General features: G+C 29.5%; 1 protein-coding gene across 1 annotated transcript in view; it reads right to left on the bottom strand.

Moving 5' to 3' along the window:
* The window catches only part of LOC107456001 (leukocyte tyrosine kinase receptor), a 230,635-nt gene that overhangs the window by 173,717 nt on the left and 32,688 nt on the right, over positions 1-24,230 (bottom strand). The window contains exon 2 of the mRNA XM_087166185.1: positions 1,130-1,340. Coding sequence (XP_087022311.1) covers positions 1,130-1,340 — 211 coding nt within the window. The remainder of the gene's footprint in view (positions 1-1,129; positions 1,341-24,230) is intronic.

The raw sequence follows: 24,230 nt of genomic DNA, 5'->3' as shown, positions 1-24,230 counted from the left end.
TAAACCAAAGTGCGTTGTTCAAAACTTTAGAGCAATTTTGGCCATCAAAATAAGGTTCAAATTTGTTACAACAGTAATATGTTGCTAACTGAGCAAGTTTATTGTACATTTTAAGCTTCCATAACACAATATCAGGGTTCAACTTGATAGGAAACTCTGCTCAATTTAAAATTTCTGCGAACTTATCGTGTAATAGTTCACGATCACATGACATTATGTTTCACGATTACTCGATCAGAGTGTTAAATATAATGTAGTTTTTGACTTGCCTTTCACTTTGTGGCTTACAATATGGATTACCCCTTCGTTTTAAATTATATATTTTTTCTCCAGAGAAGTAATGAAAATGTTTTCATGACTGATAGAAATACTTAGTCACCAAAAAGTGAGTTGCAAAATTATATATCACAACAAATTCCTTTTTCTGAGACATTTAAATCGATAATAAAACATACCAAAATGCTTTTATCACGATTGTAACGCATAACGTTTATTATGGAATACTACATTATTATGAGTGTTGATTAATTTTATTGGGGTGATGAAAATATTTACCAAAAGAATATAATAATATAAATGAGTTGATTCGGGAAAAAAAATCGCGAAATATAGTTAAATGTGGATACTTTTTAAAATATATTGCAATATTTAAAATACTTTTATTGGGACAGATATTTATGTTGGCGACAACTCAATCAATTATTGGGACCAATATTCGTGTTGGCGATAACTCAATCAATTATTGGAACTAATTATTCGCGTTGGAGACAACTCAATCAATTATTGGGACAGATACTTATGTTGGCGACAACTCAATCAATTATTGGGACCAATATTCGTGTTGGCGATAACTCAATCAATTATTGGAACTAATATTCGTGTTGGAGACAACTCAATGAACCATTGGGACAGATACTTATGTTGGCGACAACTCAATCAATTATTGGGTCCAATATTCGTGTTGGCGACAACTCAGAAAGAGCAATCGCCTAAAGAGGGATCCAATAACCAATAGATTCCAAATTCAATAAGTTTCAAAATAAATGTTAATTTAAATGAGTCTCAATTAAAATTTCCACTAGACTCTTTTTCTATTATGTCTCGTGGAATGCATTACAGTAGTACTTACTTATGAGCACTGTTTCCTTTGAATGAAGCACTTTCCCATGTTGTACTGTTCGTTTTTATGACCATTTTGAAGCTGGCCGGATCCATTTGGTACATATGCAGGGCAAACTGAATAGCACACGTTGGCAAAGTATTGGGCTCAAACACTGGACTCACTACTTTTATAAGTGGTTCTTCTGTCGATACATCCACGCTGTAATACAGCATCAGACCTGTAAAACACAATACATGTACTTTATTTAAAGTGTCATGAAATAGTTAACATTTAATACTAGAAAGACGAAGGGGGACTTTTTGACCTCACTCACTTTTTTTGTTGCTCTGAAATTAAAAAAATAATAGTATTGAGTATTTCTGACTTTTCATAATTTGATCCAATTTTAGTCCTTATGTAATCATTCATCTGTTAGTCTTATAGTAACATATATATCTATAGAACCTTATACCAAGAATGACGGTTGATGCCAGAGCGACCCGTTAGGCATTTTGGTAGGTACCCCATAACCCCAGGTAGGTTTGGGAATAAGGTACTCTTTAGTAGGTATACGGTACCCTAGTTGCATTAAAAATGAGTTTATTTTAGCATATTTATAATCATTATCTATATCAAAGACTATATGTACTTGCAATTCATATCAATATATTTATACGCCCCTGCACTTCAAGAAGAAGAAGATCACATGTGACCTATGACGTAAGAGTCAGCTGATCATTTATAAGCAAAATGGCGTGCTAAATTTCTCCACATAAGTTAGAATGTTAATTAACGTGAAGTTAATTAAGTACAGTGCCGTATCGCACATCAAATTTTTTGAAATGTAATTCTGTCTCGCCCACTTCCTTTATTTAACTTAGATTTATTATTTGTTTATGTATTTATTGTAACCGTGATATATATATTTTTGCTTTGTGCACCTGACAACTTTGATGAATAATTAATTTTTTATGTTCTACGTGTCTTCGTGCTTGCAGCTGTGTTAAGTAAGAAATATATCATTAAAGAATTGAAATCCTTCTGAAAGAATCTTTGTGTAAGAATATAGAATGTGTCACTTAAGAGAATTGATACTTGACGGGCTTGGTTTCCTCGAAATACAATGGAAAAAGCATTTGCTAGCGTAAACAAATGCCACCTTTCAACAGCCAATCAGGATCGAGATACCCTCACTACGTCACTTGCCGGTATCCCAATATCAAACAAACTAACGTATAGTTGAAAAGTCTTCCGTTTAACCAAATACTTTTGCTAATCAAATTAATTCAAATACCATAAATTTCGATGATCAAGTTTCTAATATATATTTTATTAAATTAATTATAATTATATTTTAAGATTTCGGATGTCTAATTGATTACAAACAATCTGGGAAGAATCACATTAATCGCCCCTTCAAACTTTTTAGGTATATAGCAAGATTCAGTCTTTCTAATGTTAAGGCATTTAACTACATAAAATGCGCTGGAAAAGACTTATGAAAATGTATGTTTCGCTAAAAAGAAAAGGAATTAATTGAATTCGTTGGAATTCTCATAAAATATCGACGTTTAACATCTAAATTAAAAGGTGAAAATAAATAGCATCTTTCAAAATGTCTTACGAAGCTCTTTCTCCGAGAAAATATCGCGAAATTTTTCAGCGAATCCAAAAACGTTTGCACACAACTATAAAATTAGTTTATATAAAATAATTGCACGCAAAAAAAAATTTCATAATTTTTTATTGTTTTCCATAATTTTATTTAGTAACGGTTGGCATTTTTTTTCAAATTGTAAGATGTACAAATTTTTACATCATTTTAATATATTATTTTATAATTAACAAAATATGAAATTCAAACGAAATCGGTCGAATATTTTCTGGGTAAAATGACGTGAAAATCCAATCATTAGCTCAAAACTTATTGAGGGTGTTTTTATTTTATTTTATTTTATTTTGAGCATTGTAGAGCTTAAACTATCTTAAACTTGAGATAAATTTGTTTTGAAATAAACCATTGAATTATAATTTTTCTGATCATTTATGAATAATGAATTAAATTATGATGTTTCTTTAAATAACTAACTTCTTAAACTTGTGTAACGGCAATCATGCAATCAGTAATCGTAAAATCACAACATGAAAATTCTGACTTGCGTATTACATCTATGTTATTGTTGGTTCACGATTTTTTTTTAGATTTTATTAAAGTAATAGCTATAAGACCGACACACTTTTATTAAAAATGAACTACTAAAAAATTTACTTTAAAAATATCAAAAATTATTAAATGTTTAGAAGGAATGTTAGAAATGTTATAAGGCTTATAAGGTAATGTTTAGATAAAATTTAAATTATTTGAAAATGTTCCATAGAATTGTTAGAAAAAATTTAAATTATCTGTACATTTCCGTAAAAGAAAATAAATAAATATAATAAAAATAGTAAAACTACTTCTGAATCTTTATTATCCTGAATCACTATTACTTCATTAATCCATTCGAAAAACTAATAATTCATTTCATCCATCAAATTATGTTACTAAGTCTATCGTTAATAATGTTATCATTGGGATTGAATGAATTGACGGGTTCGATAGAATCGGCTTAATATTTGGAATCAGCGCAGCTGTGCCAAATATAAACGATATTAGATGTTGTAACCAATGTAACGATATTAAGTGGTGTTATGAACTAAGTATGACGCGAAACAAAAGCGGGAGGACAAATAGAAGGCTTAAAACTACGAACTTGTAAAATCCATTTTTGAAAGAAGATGATCCCCTTAAATGATTACAATGAGTAACTATTTATTTATTTATTTATTTTTTAAAATGGCATTTTTAGAAATGTACAAGTTTAAAAACGTTATAAATAACAGGAGGTCACGTAAATGTTGTGAAAAACTTCTAGGGGAGTTAGGGTACTCTATCAGAATTAAAACTGCCTAGCAGCTCAAGCCCGGAAATGTCGTCATACGCCGCTAGGAGGCACTTAATTGCTAGGAACTGTTTCTCCGTATTTTTCTGAAAAGCTCATAATAGGAGGATGACCCTAGCAGTTACGGCTACATTTCCAGGCATTGGCCCCTATGCATTTCCAATCCTGATGATGTGCCTTAACTCCCCTAAAAGTTTGGCACATCATTCATGCGACCCTCTGTTTCATACAACGTTTTTAAACTTTTACGTTTTGAAAAAAATACATTAAAATTGACATTTAAAAGAAACTCTGTAGCTTCAAGAGCAAAACTAATTTCAGATTTAAAATCCCCACACCTGAATTGGGCAAGATCAAGTATTCATATCATTGCGACAAAAAATTTCTTTCCCCGTGTTTTCATTAGATATAACTTTAAAATTACAATTAATAAAAACAGAAATATATGTTTCATTCCAATTCAACTTATAATTCCTGGGTATCATCTTGTTTGTGAAGTAAAAGTGCTCCACGCGCAATGCGTCAACAGTGCCGCCATTCATGCTGTTAGTCTCGAAGTGATCAACAACTTAATGTTGTGGGAGCGCGTTTTATTTTGTTTTACATATTCATTTTTTCGTTCATTTCATTTATTAATTATATTTAACTTCATATTTCAACTTTAATTGTTTATTTATTTTTTGTATCGATCAGAATTTACTTCATTTTTCAATTTAACTATTTTACTTTCTTATTTATTTTTGCAGTAAACATACGTTCCAATATTTTCCGATTTGAAATCTTTCTATAGATATATACAGTGGTACCTCGAGATACGAGTGCCCTAACATACGAGTTATTTGAGATACGAGCTGTCGAGCGAGCGAAGTTTTGTTTTGAGATACGAGTGACATTTGAGATACGAGGAACGGCCAGGCAAGTCCTTCTCATCCTCGACAATGCTCCTGCTCACCCACCGAACCTCGAACATGACATCCTCGAAGAGTTCAAGTTTATAAAGGTTCTCTATCTACCACCACTCCTATCCTGCAGCCCATGGATCAGCAGGTGATTTCTAATTTTAAAAAGCTGTACACTAAGCACCTGTTCCGGCGCTGCTTTGAGGTGACAGAAAACAGAAACCTCACCCTTCGAGAGTACTGGGAGGACAACTTTAACATCGTGATATGCCTCAGAATTATTGATCAGGCCTGGCTGAGCGTTGCAACGAGGACCTTGACCTCTGCATGGAAGAAGCTGTGGCCAGAGTGAGTCTGTAGCCGAAAATTGTGCTGTGACCTGAGTCTATAGCTTCGAAGGATTCGAACCCAAAGTGCCAGTGGAGGAGGATATTGGGTCTCTGGGAAAATCCATGGACCTGGTGATGGGTGAGAGAGACGTGAACGAGCTCATCGAGGAGTACTCTTAGGAACTGACGACAGAGGAATTACAAGAGTTACCGTCGCAGCAGCATTCGGGGGTTCTGCAAGAAATTGGTTTCGAGGAAGAGCCAGAGGTGGAGGAGGTTATCTCTACAAGTGAGATAAAAGTGTTCTTGGGAATGTGGGCAAGAATTTCACAGTTCGTGCAAGGAAACATCCCGAAAAAGTTGCATCTGGTCGTGCATCGGAACTATTTCATGACACTCGCCTAACTCATTTCTGCAGCATTCTGAGAAGGAGGAAGAAACAAACCTCCTTGGAAAATTTTTTTTTAATCCAGCTAAAAAAGCAAAGACCGGTGAAGAGAAAAGCAGTGACTAAAATTAAGCATACAGTAGCATTTAAGATGTGTGAAACTTGCATTTAAGTGATCAAAATACAAATATGTATGCACACTTTATAAAACCAGTTTTTTTTTTTTTTTTTGCTTTACATTTTCTTTTATTATGTTTTTATACAATATTTGTCATTTATAAATACATTTTTCTTATTCAAAAACACGTAACAAAAACAATTGGGGGTAGCATTTTTGGGGCTGGAACGGATTAATGGCATTTCAATTAATTTCAATGGGGAAAATTGCTTTGAGATACGAGCAAATTGACATACGAGCAAGGTTACGGAACGAATTAAACTCGTATCTCGAGGTATCACTGTATATATATATATATATATATATATATATATATATATATATACATAAAATATATATATATATATACATAAAATATATATATATATATATACATATATACATATATATATATATATATATATATACACAAAATATTTCAGAATATAGATTTGTATACATTGGAAAATTCCGATAAATCTATCTAAAGCTGGGAATTTCATTTTCTCTAAACAATTTTGAGTAATTGTTAAAATTTATTAAATCTAAAAATTATGAATAATGTTAACGATAGATGGCATTCTAATAATCACAGTTTATTTCTTAAAACATAATTGGGTATAATATAGCCTACGTCACAGGTTGTGTTGTTCCTACTAAATTTAACCCATGAACGGCATTTTCTGCGAGCCTAACTTCAAGCCACAAATAAACAAACGAAGTGTTCGATCGTTTAAATAGCTGCTCGCCAGATTTTATTGCATTATAAAGAAAAGTTATTGAAACTAAATACAACTAAATAAACAACAACAACTAAAACAAATAACAACAACTACTAATAACAATAACTAAATAAACAACAACTGAATTCCATTCGTTTAGCATTGCGTCATATGTTGTTCCTACTAAATCGAAGTAGTTGTGTTTTTTTTCATATTATACCCAATTGTATATTTAAAAAAAATTTTGTAATCTTTAAAAAAAAACGCAATGCAAAAATTTTAAACATAAACTCACGAGCTTATAAGTCAGCAGCAAAATTATCCTCCAAAAAACTATAAAAATTTTATTGCTGTACAGTCTCGAAAACCATTGAAATGTTTCTGTGAAATGTTTTTTAACGCATTATGCTTTAAACAAAACCGTAACTGAAATGATTTTCTGTATACCTTGGCAGATATAGTATTAAAAAAATTATTTTATGAAGATGTTTCGCTTTTTATTTGCTGAACTGTTTATTTTATTACTCTTTTTGCATCTCTAACAAATACACAAATAATAATTTATTCAAAAGTCACATACTCTAGTTTTTTTTTAATTTCCTCAACATTAACTTAATTCAAACGGGAATGAAATGCTTAAGAAGTCGAGATTTCAAATAGATAGAAATTGCGTTTGTGTCAGAATCATTGTTTTTATTTCCCTTCATTTAAGATTTCACTTCAAAATCTGTTATAAATTATAAAGATATTATATTTTAATTACCCGACTTTATGATTCAAAGGCTACAATTTTTGTAACACAGGATGTCCTTAAAGACCACCCTAATTATGTATTTTTAGAATCCTATTAAAAAGTATGCGCATTGCAGGTCACGTATAAATATTTAAGTAATGGGAAAAAAACTAAAACGTTCTCGAAAACTGACCAATCACAGTCAGGGTTCGTTGATTTAAATCAGCTTGTTTTAAATCACAATTTAAATCATGATTTAAATGATTTAAATGAAATGATTTTTTTTAAAAATTCATTGATTTAAATCAAATGATTTTTTTTAAATTAATTGATTTAAACCAACTGATTTATATCAATTTTAAAATCAATATATATATATATATATTGATTTTAAAAGTTAAAAAACAGTGTTTTAAATTATTGATACTTTTATTATTTTCTTTTCTTTGTTTTAAAATTTATTTTAAAAAAATTGCTGTGTTAATTAATTTCAGTTAGCAAAATTACTTTCTTTCTTGTTGTGTGTTAAATTCCAACACATTTGAAATTACATTTTTAAAAATCTTTTGATTCTTGAGATTGAAAGTACAGATTAAAGTACACATTTAATGCTGTCTTATTATAGACTTGCATAGCTGTAGAAAGTAATTAATAGACATGAATTTCGAAAAAAAAATTCAAATAATCCTAATTAAAATTCTACCTTTTGATTGAAACAGCATGGAATTAAAATCTGCATTATATTTCATTAGTGAGAAATGTATATTTTTAAAGCTTGAGTTTATATTAAAGAGAAAAAAAAAGGCTAATGAATTCAGATATTTTTTCCTGATATAGTGTCATTCTTTACTTTCAAAGTCTATTTGAGGCAGTAGAGTTATTAACTGGTAACTGGTATTTTTTCTCATATGCTTACAGTATCTTTGACATTATCAGATTTTCTATTAAGAAATTTTGTGAAAAAAAATTCCAATGAGTGCATAGATTTTTTTTAAAAATTTTTTTAGCTGATCTATTTTGATATAGAATTAAAAATGAATATTTTAATGTAAAAATACATAGATTAAATATTTATTTATTTTTTAATGAATGACTTCATTTATAAACACAATCTGTTACATTTATTTTGTCATATTAAAAATCAAGAGAAAAAAAACACAATTTTAAATTAAAATTATGGTTTGCTAATTGAAACTTTAATTTAATAGTTAAAGAGTCTGTCCAAGCCAAATTTTCTACTGCTTAGGGTAAATTCACAAATTCAACTTTGGAAATCAACAAAGGAAACAAAGAACTTTTCTTTTAAATTTTATTTCTGTGTTTCGTAAGAAATGAATAAATCCATATTTTTATGTTGATTTTTTAATATTATTTTTAATTTTCACAAATTATGTCTAAATTTTCACAAAATAAATACCTTTCAGAAAAACCTAGACAGACCACTTTCATTTAATTCACTATTTCTTCTAGTCCTCAAATTTCAATTATGCATTTGTTTCAAAATGGTTTCTATGCATTCAAAGCTATGTATTGTAATGAAAAATTATATTAGTAAGCTAATCTTCAAATTTCATTTATGCATTTGCTTCAAAATGGTTGCTATGCATTCAAAGCTATGTATTGTAATGAAAAATTATATTAGTAAGTTAGAGCTTCTAAAATATTATTATAATATTGTTTAATATTAATTTAATTTCGATTAAACATTTATAAAGTATTTTTAATCATAAACTAAAGTTCTTACAATGTGTTTGAATAAAAATCAAACAAATCTGATTTAAATTTAAAAAAATCCGATTTAAATCAAAAAGATCTGATTTTTTTTATTTTTTTTAAAAAAATCGGAAATATCACGAACCCTGATCGCAGTACAAGAAGGCGAGTTTAATAAACAACAGGACAGGTTTGATGGCGGATGAAAATAGAAAGCAATTGAAGGACGATTATTAGAAATAAATTAAAAGTTTTAACCTTCAATTATACTTGTTTTTATTGTTATTTCAACTGCATTTTATAATTCAGATTTTATAGCGTTTTTGTTTTTTCCTCAATGAAATCTTTATTTGATTTATCTTTATTTATCAATAATTTGAAATCTTTATTTATCTTCTTAGTTTTCCGTTTCGATAAAGTTTCTGAAAATACATATTAAAGGTGGTCTATACGGAGCACCCAATATATTAAAATGTAACATATTTAATGAATACTGAAACATAATGTATAAGTTCTAGATTGAAATTTTTGTTCTTTCTTGTGCTAAAAAAGTTTTCGAAGAAACTCCATCATGGCTTTACACACTCGAGAATGATAAATGATGATTGACTTAATTAATAGTAAATGAGGAGAAAGCATCAAATTTAATGCGTCAAGCCGGTTTTATTAATTTAAACCTTCCTTTATTTCACCAAAATAAGTATCGTACAAAAATATATTTCTTATTTTGCAGCTATAAATTTGAATTTGAACTTTTTTTTACATTTAACTGAGCGTTCCATATCCACCTTCACAGAATCCTTGTCAAAACATATTTGGAATAACAATTTTAAAAGAATGAAGTCAAGCATATATTTGCGAACTTTCTAAAATAATTCCTACAAGTTTAAACAATAATAATTATCGAACTAATTTTTAATCGTATTTTCTACCTACTTCCGTCTTTTCAAGTCTCTAAATTATATAGATTTTGTGTAGCAAAGCATAGAGTAACGTAAAAAAAAGTAAAACAAAATCTCGCAAAAAGCATTTAAAACAGCAATATCGTTAGAAAAAGAATTAGAATTTCGAAAAAAATCTCTGTATTAAGCTCATAAACAAATATGGACCTTTCAGCATATCAGATTTCAACTCTGTAGAAATGAGATCTTCTTCATATCAGATCTCAACATTTCTACAGCCTGTAGAGTGTCCCGAATGTTATTTTTTGTTGCAAATCTTACAGTTAATAATTTTTGGACTAATTATTTACAGTTGAATATTTTTTATTCCACTGTACTCCCTGTACAATTTTCTCAACACACCTTCATAATTTCAATTTTCTAATAATTTGCGAGTTTTTACAGTTTTTGCGAAGCAAACTAAAATGTAATATTAAGATGAACTTGAACACCAAAAAAAAAAAAAAAAAAAAAAAAAAAAAAAAAAAAAAAAGACCTAACAGCAGGTTTGGTGGCCCTTACGAATATTTAATACCGAGAAAATTAAAAATGATTTTTTAATTATACACAACAAATAATATATAATTAATAAGATTGCTATTCAATGTATTTTTAAGATTCGGCGGCCCTTGCGAACATTTAATTCAGAGAAAAGTGAATGTTATTTAATTGGATACAATAAATAATATCATATAATTAATTTCATATATTATATAAGATTGATTTACAATGTATTTTCAAGATTCGGTGGCCCTTACGACTTTTTAATTCAGAGATAATTAAAAATTATTTAATTGTACACAATAAATAGTATCCTATAAATAATTTCATATAATTAATAAGATTGATTTACAATGTTAAGATTCTTTGACTCTTGCGATTATTTGATACAGAGATAATTGAAAATTATTTAATTGTGTACAATAAATAATGTTATATAACTGATTTTAGGTAATTAATAAGATTGATTTGCAATGTATTTTTAAGAGAAAATAAAATATTTCGCTATTTTAAAAATATTTCGCTAAATTATATAATTTAATACCAAATGAGAAAAATTGTAGCAATTAAAATTACTTTCAGATTTATACAATTTCATTCATAATGTATATCTGTTAATTCAATGAATTGAATTCAAAATGAATTTCAAAAAATTGATTAAAAAAAATTAAATTAATTAAAATGTAAAAATCATTTAAAAAATTAAAATTATTAAATTAGTTTACTAAGATAAAATAATATTTTTAAAATTATAAGCTCGAAACCTCAAAGGGGAAGAAAAATGTATCTTACACATACATGTGACACATATATGATATAAAATATAGCATATAGAAACAAATCATAATCATTAATATTATTTTTTGAATCAAAAGAGTCTTAAGTGTTATTGCAAGAATTTCTTTACCCTAGAGCATGTAAGGCACAAATTTTTATCTTTGCGAATTCTTAAAAATTATCGCATTTATTTTCATACATACATACATATTTTAATTTCATACATACATACATCACATACATATTTTAAAAAATATTTTAATTCTATATATTACTTAAATTTCTAATATCATTCATTCTTTAAGCATTAATAGTATTAAATTATTAATTAATTATAATTAATAATTATAATCATTAATAATTAATTAATAATAAATATTTTTAATTTAAATTATAATCACTGATTAATTATTTATATTGTTAATTTTAATAGTAAATTAAGTTTATGTAAAATACCTAATTTGATGGTAAAAGGAGGAATTACAGGTTTTTCCAAGAATTTTTACGATTTTTACGAAATTTTTTTTTAAAAAATACTTTGATTAAATTTCTGATATGTTTATAGTGTTAAAATTATTATTATTAATTATAATATTAAATTTAAATTTAAAAAAAATAATATTATTGATTATAATAATAAATAAAAATTATGCAAGGGTATCTGATTTGAATGCAAAAGAAAAAAATTTCAGAAAAGCTTTTTTCACCAAATAATTAGATCAATTCTCCCATTTGTGATGTAATTTTAGTAATATCTGTCATCGCGCATAATATTGTTGCACATAAAGATATAATATTTTTGCAACAGAGAAAGAGAGAAGGGGCGAGAAATGAGGTAAAGGTCAAGGCAGCAAGGTCGTCTAGTCGAGGAATTCCCGGGGAAACTTGACGAATCGAGGAGCACTACCACCAAACATTGATCCGTTCCGTTCCGGAGCAGAACGGTACGGAGAAGTTTCTTTGGGGAGAAATAAGTTTGCTCTTATAGTAAGTATAAAGATGATACTCGACCGCAGTGAACAATTTTCCTGTCTGTAAAAATAAGTTTACATGTTTAGATGCTGCTCGTGATTTTTTTAACAATTAACTTCCGTTTTACTTTTACCGAATGCTATTTCCATTTTTATGCATAAATTACTAAAACTTCACGCTAACTTATCGCTTACGAAATAAGATTTTTATTTGTCATTTGCATAAGATGCAGATAAGATTAATTTTTTAGTGCAAAATGTTACTCGCTCGTAGAAGAGAATTTCATATTGTTAGTAAATGTAAGTTACATGTTTAGATTCTGTACGTCATTTTTTACCAATTAAATTCTGTCTTAAGTTTGCCAAATACTATATTCAATCTTACGCATATATTTCTAAAACTTCATGCTATTTTATCGCGTACGAAATAAGATTTTCACGTATTATTTTGATACAATTAAGTTTGTTATTTAAAATGTTACTCGCTCGTAGTAAAGAATGTTCCAGTTAGTAAAAATATGCTACATGCTTACGTTTTTTTTTTACCAATTAACTTACTTCTCTCGCACGTAATGAAAATTTTTTAGTTATTATTTGCATAATTTGATCAGAAAAATTTGCTCTTTTAGTTTAAAATGTTACTCGCTCGTACTAAAGAATGTTCCTGTTAATAAAAATAAGCTGCATGTTTACATGCGTAAGATTTTTCTTTATTACCAATTAACTTCTTTTCTAACAGAATACTATATCCTTTGTTATGCATATATTTTTAAAGCTTCATGCTAACTTCTCTCGTACGTAATAAGATCTTTACTTATTATTTACATAATTTGAAACAAGTTTATCTTTTATTTTAAAATATTACTCACTCGAAATAAAGAATCTTCATGTTAGTGAAAATGAGTTGTTTTAAATTAAAGTTTATGTGAAATTTTAGCAATTAGCATCTGTCTTGCGTTTGCCCATTTAAGCTAATGCTATAACTATATGTATTTAAAACATTACACAAAGTTTTCTCGTTTGAAATAATATTTTTCTTTGCTTAACTTAACGCAAATAAGTTTGTTCATTAAGTACAATGTAAAATATTACTCGGCTGAACTTAGGAATCTATCAGTTAGTAAAAATAAGTTGCAAGCTTACGTGGGATTTTAATAATTAATTTACATTCGCAAAAGGGTATGTATATGGTTATGCTTATAGAGGTTTCAGACTTCACTGGAAGTTTTAAATAATATTTATGAAGGACTTAATGCACATTTTGTAACAATTAAAAATAAATTACTGTTCTTTTTAAGTTTAGAGGACATGAATGGAAATTATTTAAAGTATTTTTCTTTATATTTCTAATATTTTAATATAACGGAGATAATGTATCTGGAGCAGTTTTCCCTCCTCTGCTTTAAACTCTAATAATTGACAGTCAGATTTAAACATTTAAATACTACAAATCAACATCAAGAGAAAAACTTAAAGCAAAAAAAAAGTTTTTTTTCTCTAATACATTTTGCATGTTCAACTCCGTAGCCCTGTAATTTTGAACCTAGCCCTTAAGACGAGGGAATTTTCGGATCAGGCTTTGGGACTAACCAGCCTTCGTGGAGGATTTTTTTGATGTAACTAACACATATTTGCGTTACATGGAGTGGGAAACCACGAAGAACTCCCACAGTTAGTCCGATGGCACGGGGGTTCCAGCCCATGATTTTTCTACCACTGAAGATACTTTACATCAGCACTCATAGCGGAAATTTTTATTTTGTGACATACTTCATACTTGAAACAAAAATACATCTGAATCATTATACTCTAACTAATAAGCAAGCAGTTATTTTTTGAGGCTCTAAACTAAAAAAAAAATTTCATATTATTATGTACGGATGTATTATTATACGAAGATCGGAGATGTCTAAGCTGTCGTCACTTCATATACCTGTCCACCGGAAATTCATCAATGATCAATCAGCAACGAGTACGTTTCTATTGAAATAGGAATGATCCAATGGGAATAGTGCAAGCAACTGGTTGCCATTCACAACCACAAAATTAAGTCAATTGATTACTTAATCAATTGATTATTGATTTAATTACTTAAGTCAATTGATTACTTGATTGCCATTCACAACCACAAAATTAAGTCAATATTCTACTCAAGTATACAGTTCAGCCTCTGGCTTGGATTTCTTCATGGAGGTTCCCAGTTAAAATCTAGAATTTAAAAAAAATCAACCTTTGTAGAATAGCAATAAATGGGATAAAATGGGCATGCAGAACTCATAATATAAGAAAGCATGTACATTATCCGTACACCTAGCGGCATGAATACCACAGACCTGTATTCATATGATATGGGTCTTTCTTTGGCGTCGATAACAGCCTGCACATTTCTGGGGGAAAGTTTCCGGAATTTTTTTGATAGGTGACTATATAGGAATTGATCTCAAGGCACCCATCACAGCTTAAACGACTACTGGCTGTGAAGATGGTCTATTTGGTAGGATACTGCGTTCTAGTTCTTCGCAAAGGTAACTTATGCGATTTAAATCCGGGCTCTGAAAGAGCCTGACCTGTTTTTAAACAATCCTTTCGTCAAACCATGGTGGTCAACATGGTTCGGACATGGCTGTGCAAGTGTCCAATCAATGGAGCAGTTATCCCGCTTAAAGAGTAATGGGTCTCCCCAAAATTATTACTACCATAGAGTTGTGCGAGTAGCCTTGTCCAGAATAGCCACATCTTGAAATTCCAACCACAGGAACTAAGGGACTCGGGCTAAACCATAAAATATACTTCCCCACCATGAAGCTTTATGCGATCCGGTTATTTTTTGTAAAAACTCACCATACTGTAATTGGTACTTAATTTTGGCTATAGACACTAATGGTATTGTGGTAATAGACGCGGTTTTAGTAGGTATCGGATGTAATAGAGATATTTAATACTGGTACCCTAGTACCAATTATAGGTACAATGGTAATAGGATTTTTAGGATCTCCTGGTGAAAACTGCTCAATAGAGGTAAATTACGACTATCACGAGTTAGTTTTGAGCAATAACATCATGCCAAATAATAATGAACACAGATAACTATCATTTTGAGGGGATGAACTTCTAAAAACGGTTATTTGTTTAATCCAATGACGTAAAGTCACTAGGAAGAGTAACACATAGCAAATATAAAAGAAACATTATTCCAGCTTTGAAATTCCTGAAATTATTTTAGCTTTAACAATTTAGTCGGTATATGCTTGCAAATTTTGCCCCTTTTTGATTATTTACTTTTTGTAAAACCTTTTTAAGAAAGAACAGGTATTCAGCTAAATAAATATATTAAAATAAATTTTTAATAATGCCTTTAACTAAGATATACTTATAGGATATAACGTTTAGAGTATTAAAAAACAGTGACAAATAAAGACGCCTCGTTTTACAGCAAAAAATATATTTAAACTATTAAAAACTATGCATGTGTTGTACCCTGGCACAAGAATTTGGAGAATTTTTTAAATATAAGTTTTGGTTTTTCTCTGCTACTTGGGATAATATACTTACTTATATTATGAAGAAATATTTTCAGAACAACACATTTTGAATAATATGAAAAACCTTAAATGAAATTGAAAACTACAAAAACTATTTGTACTATTATTAACGTTGAATTCACGTGAATACTTTTTACGAAATTAAAAGTGAGTCAAAATTTTTTTAACTAAATTAATAAATAATATCTCATAAAAAAATATTTTCTCTGTATTTCCTAATATTAAAAAATAGAAGAAACTTTCCACTGCAGAAGAGATTAAATAAATTTCACGATACATTGGTTTCTCAAGTAACGATAATCGATGAAATAGAACAAACCATAATCGATTTGTTCTTTTCGTTTAAAAAAAAAAGTTTCTTTTTGACATACGAAAATGACTTTGAGTCTGCGAACAAAGTTAATTAACCTAATAACTTTTGGAAAAGAGATTTTTCATTGATTTCAATTATTTTCTGAACGGGATACCAATTTAATGTGTTCGCATCACTTGACAGTGAGTACGAAAGAAACCGATTTAAGATCAAAATTTAATTGCATCAAAATGAAAGAAATAATTAAAATTTCATTTCAAAAAAGGGAAGAAAAAAAATAAAAGAATAATAGAAAAGAAAAGAAAGGAGAAGCAATAGAATTATGAAAAAGATATGCATTTGTGAAAAATTGCAATAATATTTCCCTTTAAACTTTTCAACTCAAAATAAATCATCTAAATTCATCAATATCAACATATTAGAAATATGTTTTCCTGATAACAATTGGGTACTTGCACTTTAAGAAATGGAAGAAGACCTCCCATACCCACACACGTGACCTGTGATGTCAGCGCCAGCTAATGTTTATCATCAAAATGGGGTATTAAAGTTGAGCTAAGTTTCTTTACATAAGTTAGAATATTAATTAACAATAAGTTAATTAAATATAGAGCCGTATCACGCATCGAATTAGTTGAAACATAGTTCTGTCTCGTCTACGTCTTTTACTTAACTTAGATTTATTATTTCTTTCTGTTTTTAACTGTAACCGTGATGTACTTTTGTTTTGTGTGCCAGGCAACTTCGATGCAAAATTAGTTTGTTTATGTTCCACAAGGCTTCGTGACAGTCTTTGTGTTAAGTCTCTGTGTTGTTAAACATAGAGTGAAGGAATTGAAATATTTCAGAAAGAATCTAGAATGTGCCACTTCTTGTGGGAATTGATACTTGAAGTGCTTGGCTTACTTGAAATAGAATGAAAAGAGCAGTTGTTAACGTAAGCAAATGCCACGTTTCAACAACCAATCAGGATCGAGATACACACGTTACGTCACTTGCAGGTATCCCATTATCAACGTTTATACCTGTTCTTTTTGTAGTCATTGCAATAGAAACCATAATCCAGTTTGTTTATTCATTTTCAGTTCATGCATATACGAAAATACTAATTCTGAACTAGACGAGATGAAGCTTAAGCCGTGCAAATTTAATTGTCTGACGAAAAAATTGATAAAACGACGAAAAAACTCATTTCTTCCAATTAAATACAGTCGAACCCCGCTATAGTGAACCTGGGATATAGTGAACACTCGGATGTAGTGAACTTTTTTAGCGGTCCCGCCCGTATTCCTATTTAAATAATGTTATTTTTAACGCTTATAGTGAACAGCTTAGAACTTAGAAACTCGGTTATAGTGGACTCAAATTTCATTTCTTTAAATATCTTTTTCAGTCCTCCATCTTTAAACTTGTAGGTGTTGGGACTGAAAATGAATGCATTCCTATAAAATGTGTCATATTACTCTCCTTTATGCTTATCACTTTTAACTATACTGTAATAAATGTCAAACAGATCATTTATCTTATACTCCCCCCTCCCTGACAAGTCTCGCTTTCTCTCTTTTCCCCAAGCTTGCTCTACAACTAGTTAACTTGGCCACCTGCTGAATTTTTGGAATTTTCTTATATGTTCAAACCATATTCTTTACAAATCACCCCTTGACAATCAAAAAGGGGAACAATTTAACTCATTCTACAGCTGCTCTCTTCATATTCTTACATTATCTATTTGAGACAAGATTTTTATTTCAAAAGCAGTGAAAATGGCAAATTCTCTAAAGAGAAAAGCGTTTTCGATAGACGACAAAGTTAAAATTGTAAAGCGTATTGATGATGGAACCAATCAATTGACACTGTGTAAGGAATTCTCCTTGTCAAAATCTACAGTTTCAAACATTTGGAAAAATCGAAGTGCAATTCTTGCGGCATACGACAAAAACATGGTTTCATCGAAAAAACTGCGTGGAGCTAAAAGAGAAAACGTAGAAGATGCTTTGTTAGGATGGTTCGAAATCTTGTTCAAAATGTAAAAATCTTACATTCTTTGCACATTGTAGATAAGAAAATTGATGAACTCAATTTAAAATCAAATTGTGTTCAATCAAAAATCACAAATTTTTTTCATAAAAAGTGAAAATAAAACTAATATTTAGCGACGTAATTACTTTTTCCATCAATTTTTGCTTTATTATCTGTTAATTAGTTAATAATTTTTTAAATAACTTATGCAAAATTGCAAAGCCAATTTTCAATCATTCAACTGTCTTATGCAAAAAATATTTTTCAAAAAATTTGGATATAGTGAACCATCGGTTATAGTGGGCACATTACTGAGTCCGCAGACGGTTCACTATAGCGGGGTTCGACTGTATTATCAAAATAATCAGTAGTTCCTTTAAACTAGTTTGTAGAACATTTGATTAATGTATTCTGAACTGGTAATAGGTTAGAAGTATGAACTTCAGCTAAAAAGGGTACAAAGGGTTATGATCATAAAGGGTTCCTTAGGAGAAAAAAATTGGAAAACGCTAATCTAAAGAACTAGCGTATACATTTCTTTTTTGATATTGTTCTAGCGATTTAAAAAACAATGAAAAGAAGAACGTGCAGCGGTGAATTTCTCTCAACTTAAGAGATTCGTAAGCCATTACCGATTCCATAGCTGAAAAAGATTAGTAACTGCTGGTCCAAAGAATTTGCTTATTTCTTCAAGAATGTTTTCTAGTTCGCGAAGAATGTATAACATTGAATTTCTTTCGACTTACGAGATTCATACGCGATAACTGAAAGAATTAGGAACATCAGTTCTAAGACTGTGCTTATACATTTCTTGTTGAATAATATTCTATTTTGCTATTCAACAAACAATTAAAAAAAGAAAGCGTATCGATAAATTTCTCTCGACTTACGAGATTCGTAAACCATAGTCGATTCCATAGCTGAAACAAATTAAGAACCGCTGGTCGAAAGAATGTGCTTGTACATTTCTTTTTGAGCAATATTCTATCTTGCGATTCAATAAACAAAAAAAAGAGAGCGTATTGATGAATTTCTCTCGACTTACGAGATTCGTAAACCATAGCCGATTCCATGATTCCATAGCTGAAACAAATTAAGAACCGCTGGTCGAAAGAATGTGCTTATACATTTCTTTGTGAACATGCTCCAGCTTTCGATTCAATAAACAAAAAAAAAAGAAAGCGTATCGATGAATTTCTCTCGACTTACGAGATTCGTAAACCATAGCCGATTCCATAGCTGAAGCAAATTAAGAACCGCTGGTCGAAAGAATGTGCTTATACATTTTGTGAACATGCTCCAGCTTTCGATTCAATAAACAAAAACAAAAAAAAAAGAAAGCGTATCGATGAGTTTCTCTCGACTTACTAGATTCGTAAACCACAGCCGATTCCATAGCTGAAACAAATTAAGAATCGCTGGTCGAAAGAACTTGCTTATAGATTTCTTTGTGAACATGTTCCAGCTTGCGTGTCAATTAACAATCGGAAGAACGCGTTACGGAGATTTTCCTGTGACTTTTGAGATTTGTCACCGAACTGTGATCATTTAAAAGCTCATTTCATTAAATACATAAATTAGCTTAGCTGAATAATCTCTGCATCAAAGAATCGATAATTCAAAACCTCGATTTAAAAAACCTCGATTTAAAACAAATAGATTCGCGCTATTAGATTATGGTGAAAAAGATTTTCTGTCAAATATGCAATTTGATAAAGAACTGGGAAAAAAATATCTTGCCTAGGATTGCCTGGGTGGTCGGACGCTTGGCTCATGTTCTCGAGATCGTGAGTTTGAATTCTGCCGACCGAAGAATTCCCATGTATTAAATAATGACTGTTTCACGTTAAATCTGTCTGGGTCAAAGAATCCTCCAAGATCCCATAACAAATCAATACCTCTGGGGGTACTGATTTGGAGATGATCGTTTCCTAGCTAAGGTCAAAATTACGATATGTGGATAAATAAATGATTCAGGCTGTGTGGTTTGTATTTTGTCGATGGTAGATATCAAAATTGCGCTTAACACACTGAAAAAATCGTTAGATTACCGTTAGGTAAATATACGAATATATTATATAAAATAATATGCTCCCTTCTAGTTAATGGAGTTTGGCTCGAATCATTATACATTCAGAACTTCGTATGCTACCCCTTCACAAGTATACCAAGTACGCGAAGATTTTATAGAATAACAAAAAATAAAAAATGTTTAAACTGTAATACTAATTTACTCAATTTCTTTAAATTAATTAACTTTTATCCACTTAACACTACAATTAAAGATCTGGGTGGATGAAGGCTCTAAGCAACATTTTAGTAAATTTGTGTTTGTTCAATTTAAAATCTTTCGTCATTAATAGGAATTAAATAGTCTGCCTTACTTTTATTTATTCTCTGCAATTTTCTAAATAGTGAAATATATAAATCCTTAAAACTGATTTAAACTGATAGTGTTATAGCGTTCCAACACAAATTTACTAACATAACTAACACAAATTTATTAAAATGTTGCTTAGAACCTTCATTTCCCCAGCTCTTTAATTGTAGTGTTAAGTGGATAAAAGCTAATTAATTTTAATGAAAACGAGTAAATTAATATTTACTCAATTTCATTAAAATTAGTATTTTTTCTAAGAATTCACATCGATTTTTAGTTGCCAAATACACTTGGAACCTTCAACCAACAAAAACTCTAACATTTAAACCTTCATCCTCAAAAACAAGCGGAATTCAAACACTTTGCGAAATAAATTAATATTGCACTGCTAAATCTGACTAGAAAAAAAATCTTTTCCAGAGAAATCTCAATTTTTTCATGAGCGCCACACAGAGCCTTCATCCACTGTAAGTAAACACTTCAATTCTAAGCAAACATTAATTTTAAATCTATCTATTACAAAAAATGAAATTAATCTCTTCCCTGATTGTTAATGAACAGTGTTACTTAATAGCTTAATTAGCCAATAGCTGTCTTGCTTTGTTTACATCTTTTAAATATGTATTTCAACTCTTTATTATAATAGAAATTAATATAGTGCATATTTATTAAAAAATAATCCAATAGTGTTTAGTTGAATAAAAAAGAGATCTTTCTCAGGCAAATATCAAGTTTCTCAAAAACGCCACTAATAACCTTCTTCCACTATAAACAAACACACACTTCAATTGTAAACAAGTGTGAATTTTAAATCTAGACACTACAAATATAAAGGTAAGATGAAACTAATCTCTAATATCTTCCCCGATTGCTAATGAAGTGTTTCCTAATAGCCAATAACAGTCTTGCTTTGTTGACATCTGTTTAAATAAGTATTTCAGCTCCTTATTATAATAGAAAATAATACGGAACTTATATATTATAAAATAATCTGATACGGCATGTTGAATGGTGTTGCAAGCTCTTTTCCAGAAAAATATCATTGAAAAAAAGAACGCCAATAACCTTCTTCCACTATAAACAAACACAAATTCAACTGTAAACAAAATTAAATTTTAAATATATCTTCAATGAAAAATGAAGGCAATCTCTAACACTTATAGCAATATATTACTCCGTCCATTAATGTCTAAGGAACAGTGTTTCCTAATAGCTTAATTTGCCGTGAACCATCTTGCTTTGTAAACATCTGTTTAAATACATCTTTTAGCTCTTTAAGTATTTATTTCATTGATTAAATTCGATTATTTTACAATCTGTTTAAATTACTTATGTATTCTTTGGATTATAAACATTTTGATTAACGATCATTTCGTTTTTTAATAATTCGGTTCGTAAAGCTGTTTTAATTTTTCCTTCTGGACTCTCTCAGCAGGATAAAAGGATATTTCAGGATTTTCCCGCAACCAATCACAGTGAGCTAGGGAAATGGGCGGGAAGTAATGGCTGCAATTCGTTATAAAATCCATTTGTCGGATGGAATGATTTTCCTGTTTTTATTTATTTTTTCTTTGAATTATATTCTCCCTGTGGTTCAGAAGATTCTGGTACAGAAAATCTATGTGTTATTATTTCCTAAGTTTTACAAAATAAATCTATTTTCTGAAATGAATCAAGAAATAAATTCTTCCGTTTAAATAAGAGATTTTTTTTTTTCAAATTTTATTCATTTAGTTATTTTTTGAATCTTTAAAAGGATTACCATTTGATTTTAAATTAATAAATTTCATAAACAATGATTTTATTCGGTGAAGCCTTACTGGCAAAATTTAAAAAAAACTTAGCTTACTTTGTTTTTAGTCGATCATTTTAAGTACTGTAGGCATGTTCGTGGCTTCAGGAATAAAGCTCTCACCTTCCAATCAACTGACCTAGGTCCAAATTCCAGCGATGGCTAGTTTATTTGAATTTTGCTCCCGATTCGCACTGACCACAAAACTGCAGCAAAATATCTTCAGTGGTAGATGGACCGCGGGTTGGAGTCCCCTTGCCATCGGAATAAACGTATATGAGTTTCGATGTCTTCCTCTCCATGCAACACAAGTGCGGATTAGATTCATCAAAAAGTTTTCTACGAAGGCTGTCCTTGATCCAGAAGTTCCCTTGTCTTATGGGTTAGGTTCGAAATTACAAGGTTACGAAGTTGAGCATTCGATAGTCGTAAGCCCTAAAAAGAGTCGGCTGTTCAACACCGGTTATAAAATGAAATAAAACCTTACTCTCACCGACCACAGTGCCGACGTAAAAATATCATCTGTGGTAGACGAATCATGAGTTAGAATCCCCTAGAAATCGGACTAATCGTGAGAGGTTTTCTTTTCCATGCAAAGAAAATAATATAAAGTGTAAATATTAATTTATAATTCATTGTTAAACTATATTTCAACGTTGTAAAAAAATCTTTCGAAGACAGGTAACAGCATTAAACAAATATTTTTAATATTTATTTCATGGAATAAATTTTTTTTATCAGTTAAATGTGCATTTGGTGCATGTTTCGTAGAATTGTTTGAAAATTCTGTATCCAATATCCAGTAAGAAACTGAAGCAATTTAACAATTTCCTCAATTCAAAACATTATTAAGAAGGAATAAATAAATTAAATATTTTCGTAAATAAACACTCAAATAACTGGTGTATATAATAAGTACTACTTAACCCACTGTGTCACAGAAAGCGTAATCAAGGTGTCTTTGAAAATTTGAGAAGTAAAGCGAATATGAGGCAAATCTCGTTTATTTAATATACTTGTGATCCATATGATTTATTAGAGATCTTTTGCGTTACTTGTATTTTTAAAATTTGGTTTCTGAAATTTTGGCCCATTGTAAATTAAATTTGAGCAAAATCAGTCAAATAGTTTTTGATTAATTTTTTTGTTAAAAAGTTGTATTTTTAAAATTTGGTTTCCCAAAAACTATTCGACTGATTTTGCTCAAATTTTGCAGCTTGTCATTTACAATTGAATTCTTTAAAGTGATGTAAAACATTGTATACCTTATATTTCAAAAGTTTTTCAATTAATATTAAATAAAGTAATAAAAAAATAAGAAATATTTACTAAAAGTTATGTTTTGCATGAAATTGTATTTGACTAAACGAATTTCATAATTATGCGTAAAATATTTTCAGTTTGCTTAAAAAATCTCAAGATATAGTAAAATACTCAAAAAGTATAAATTAACATTAATGAGTCCAAAATTAGGAATAGCAAAACTATTGGATTTGACAAAACTATTAGGACTATATTTCCCAGAGTGTGGCTACTGATAATCGGAAATTTGAATCCGTCGGTAAAAGGTGTGTTTTTTCAGAGAAATTACATTTTTGGGTCTGATTTAACTTAAAATATAGTCTGCACTAATTAATTAGCATATCTGAGGTCACCTTTTCGAACTTTTAAGATTGAGTAAGAATCCGATCATTATTTTTAAAAAATTATTTTTTAGTTTGCGCACAGTTTTAGTTTACACATTACCCTATTGTAAATTAATGAATAACTTTACAAAATAAATCCAATTTCGTAAATAAATAGTACAGTAATTTATGCGTTGGTAATTGATTCACATTACTACAGAAAAAATTTATTATCATATATCCGCAGCACCCACGTAACCATGTGTTGGCACTAAAGTCAAAACGGCAACTATTCCATTTACAAACATGCCTCACTCTTCGTTCTATTTATACATTTAATCAAATCTATAAATAAAGTAATAAAATTGAGACAGATGCTTATTT

The sequence above is a fragment of the Parasteatoda tepidariorum genome, chromosome 6 (assembly GCF_982258835.1).
Source record: "Parasteatoda tepidariorum strain Cologne lab strain chromosome 6, Ptep-v5.0, whole genome shotgun sequence".
NCBI lineage: Eukaryota > Metazoa > Arthropoda > Arachnida > Araneae > Theridiidae > Parasteatoda > Parasteatoda tepidariorum.
Note: the sequence above shows the minus strand (reverse complement) of the source record. Positions and strands in the feature narration are given on the sequence as shown.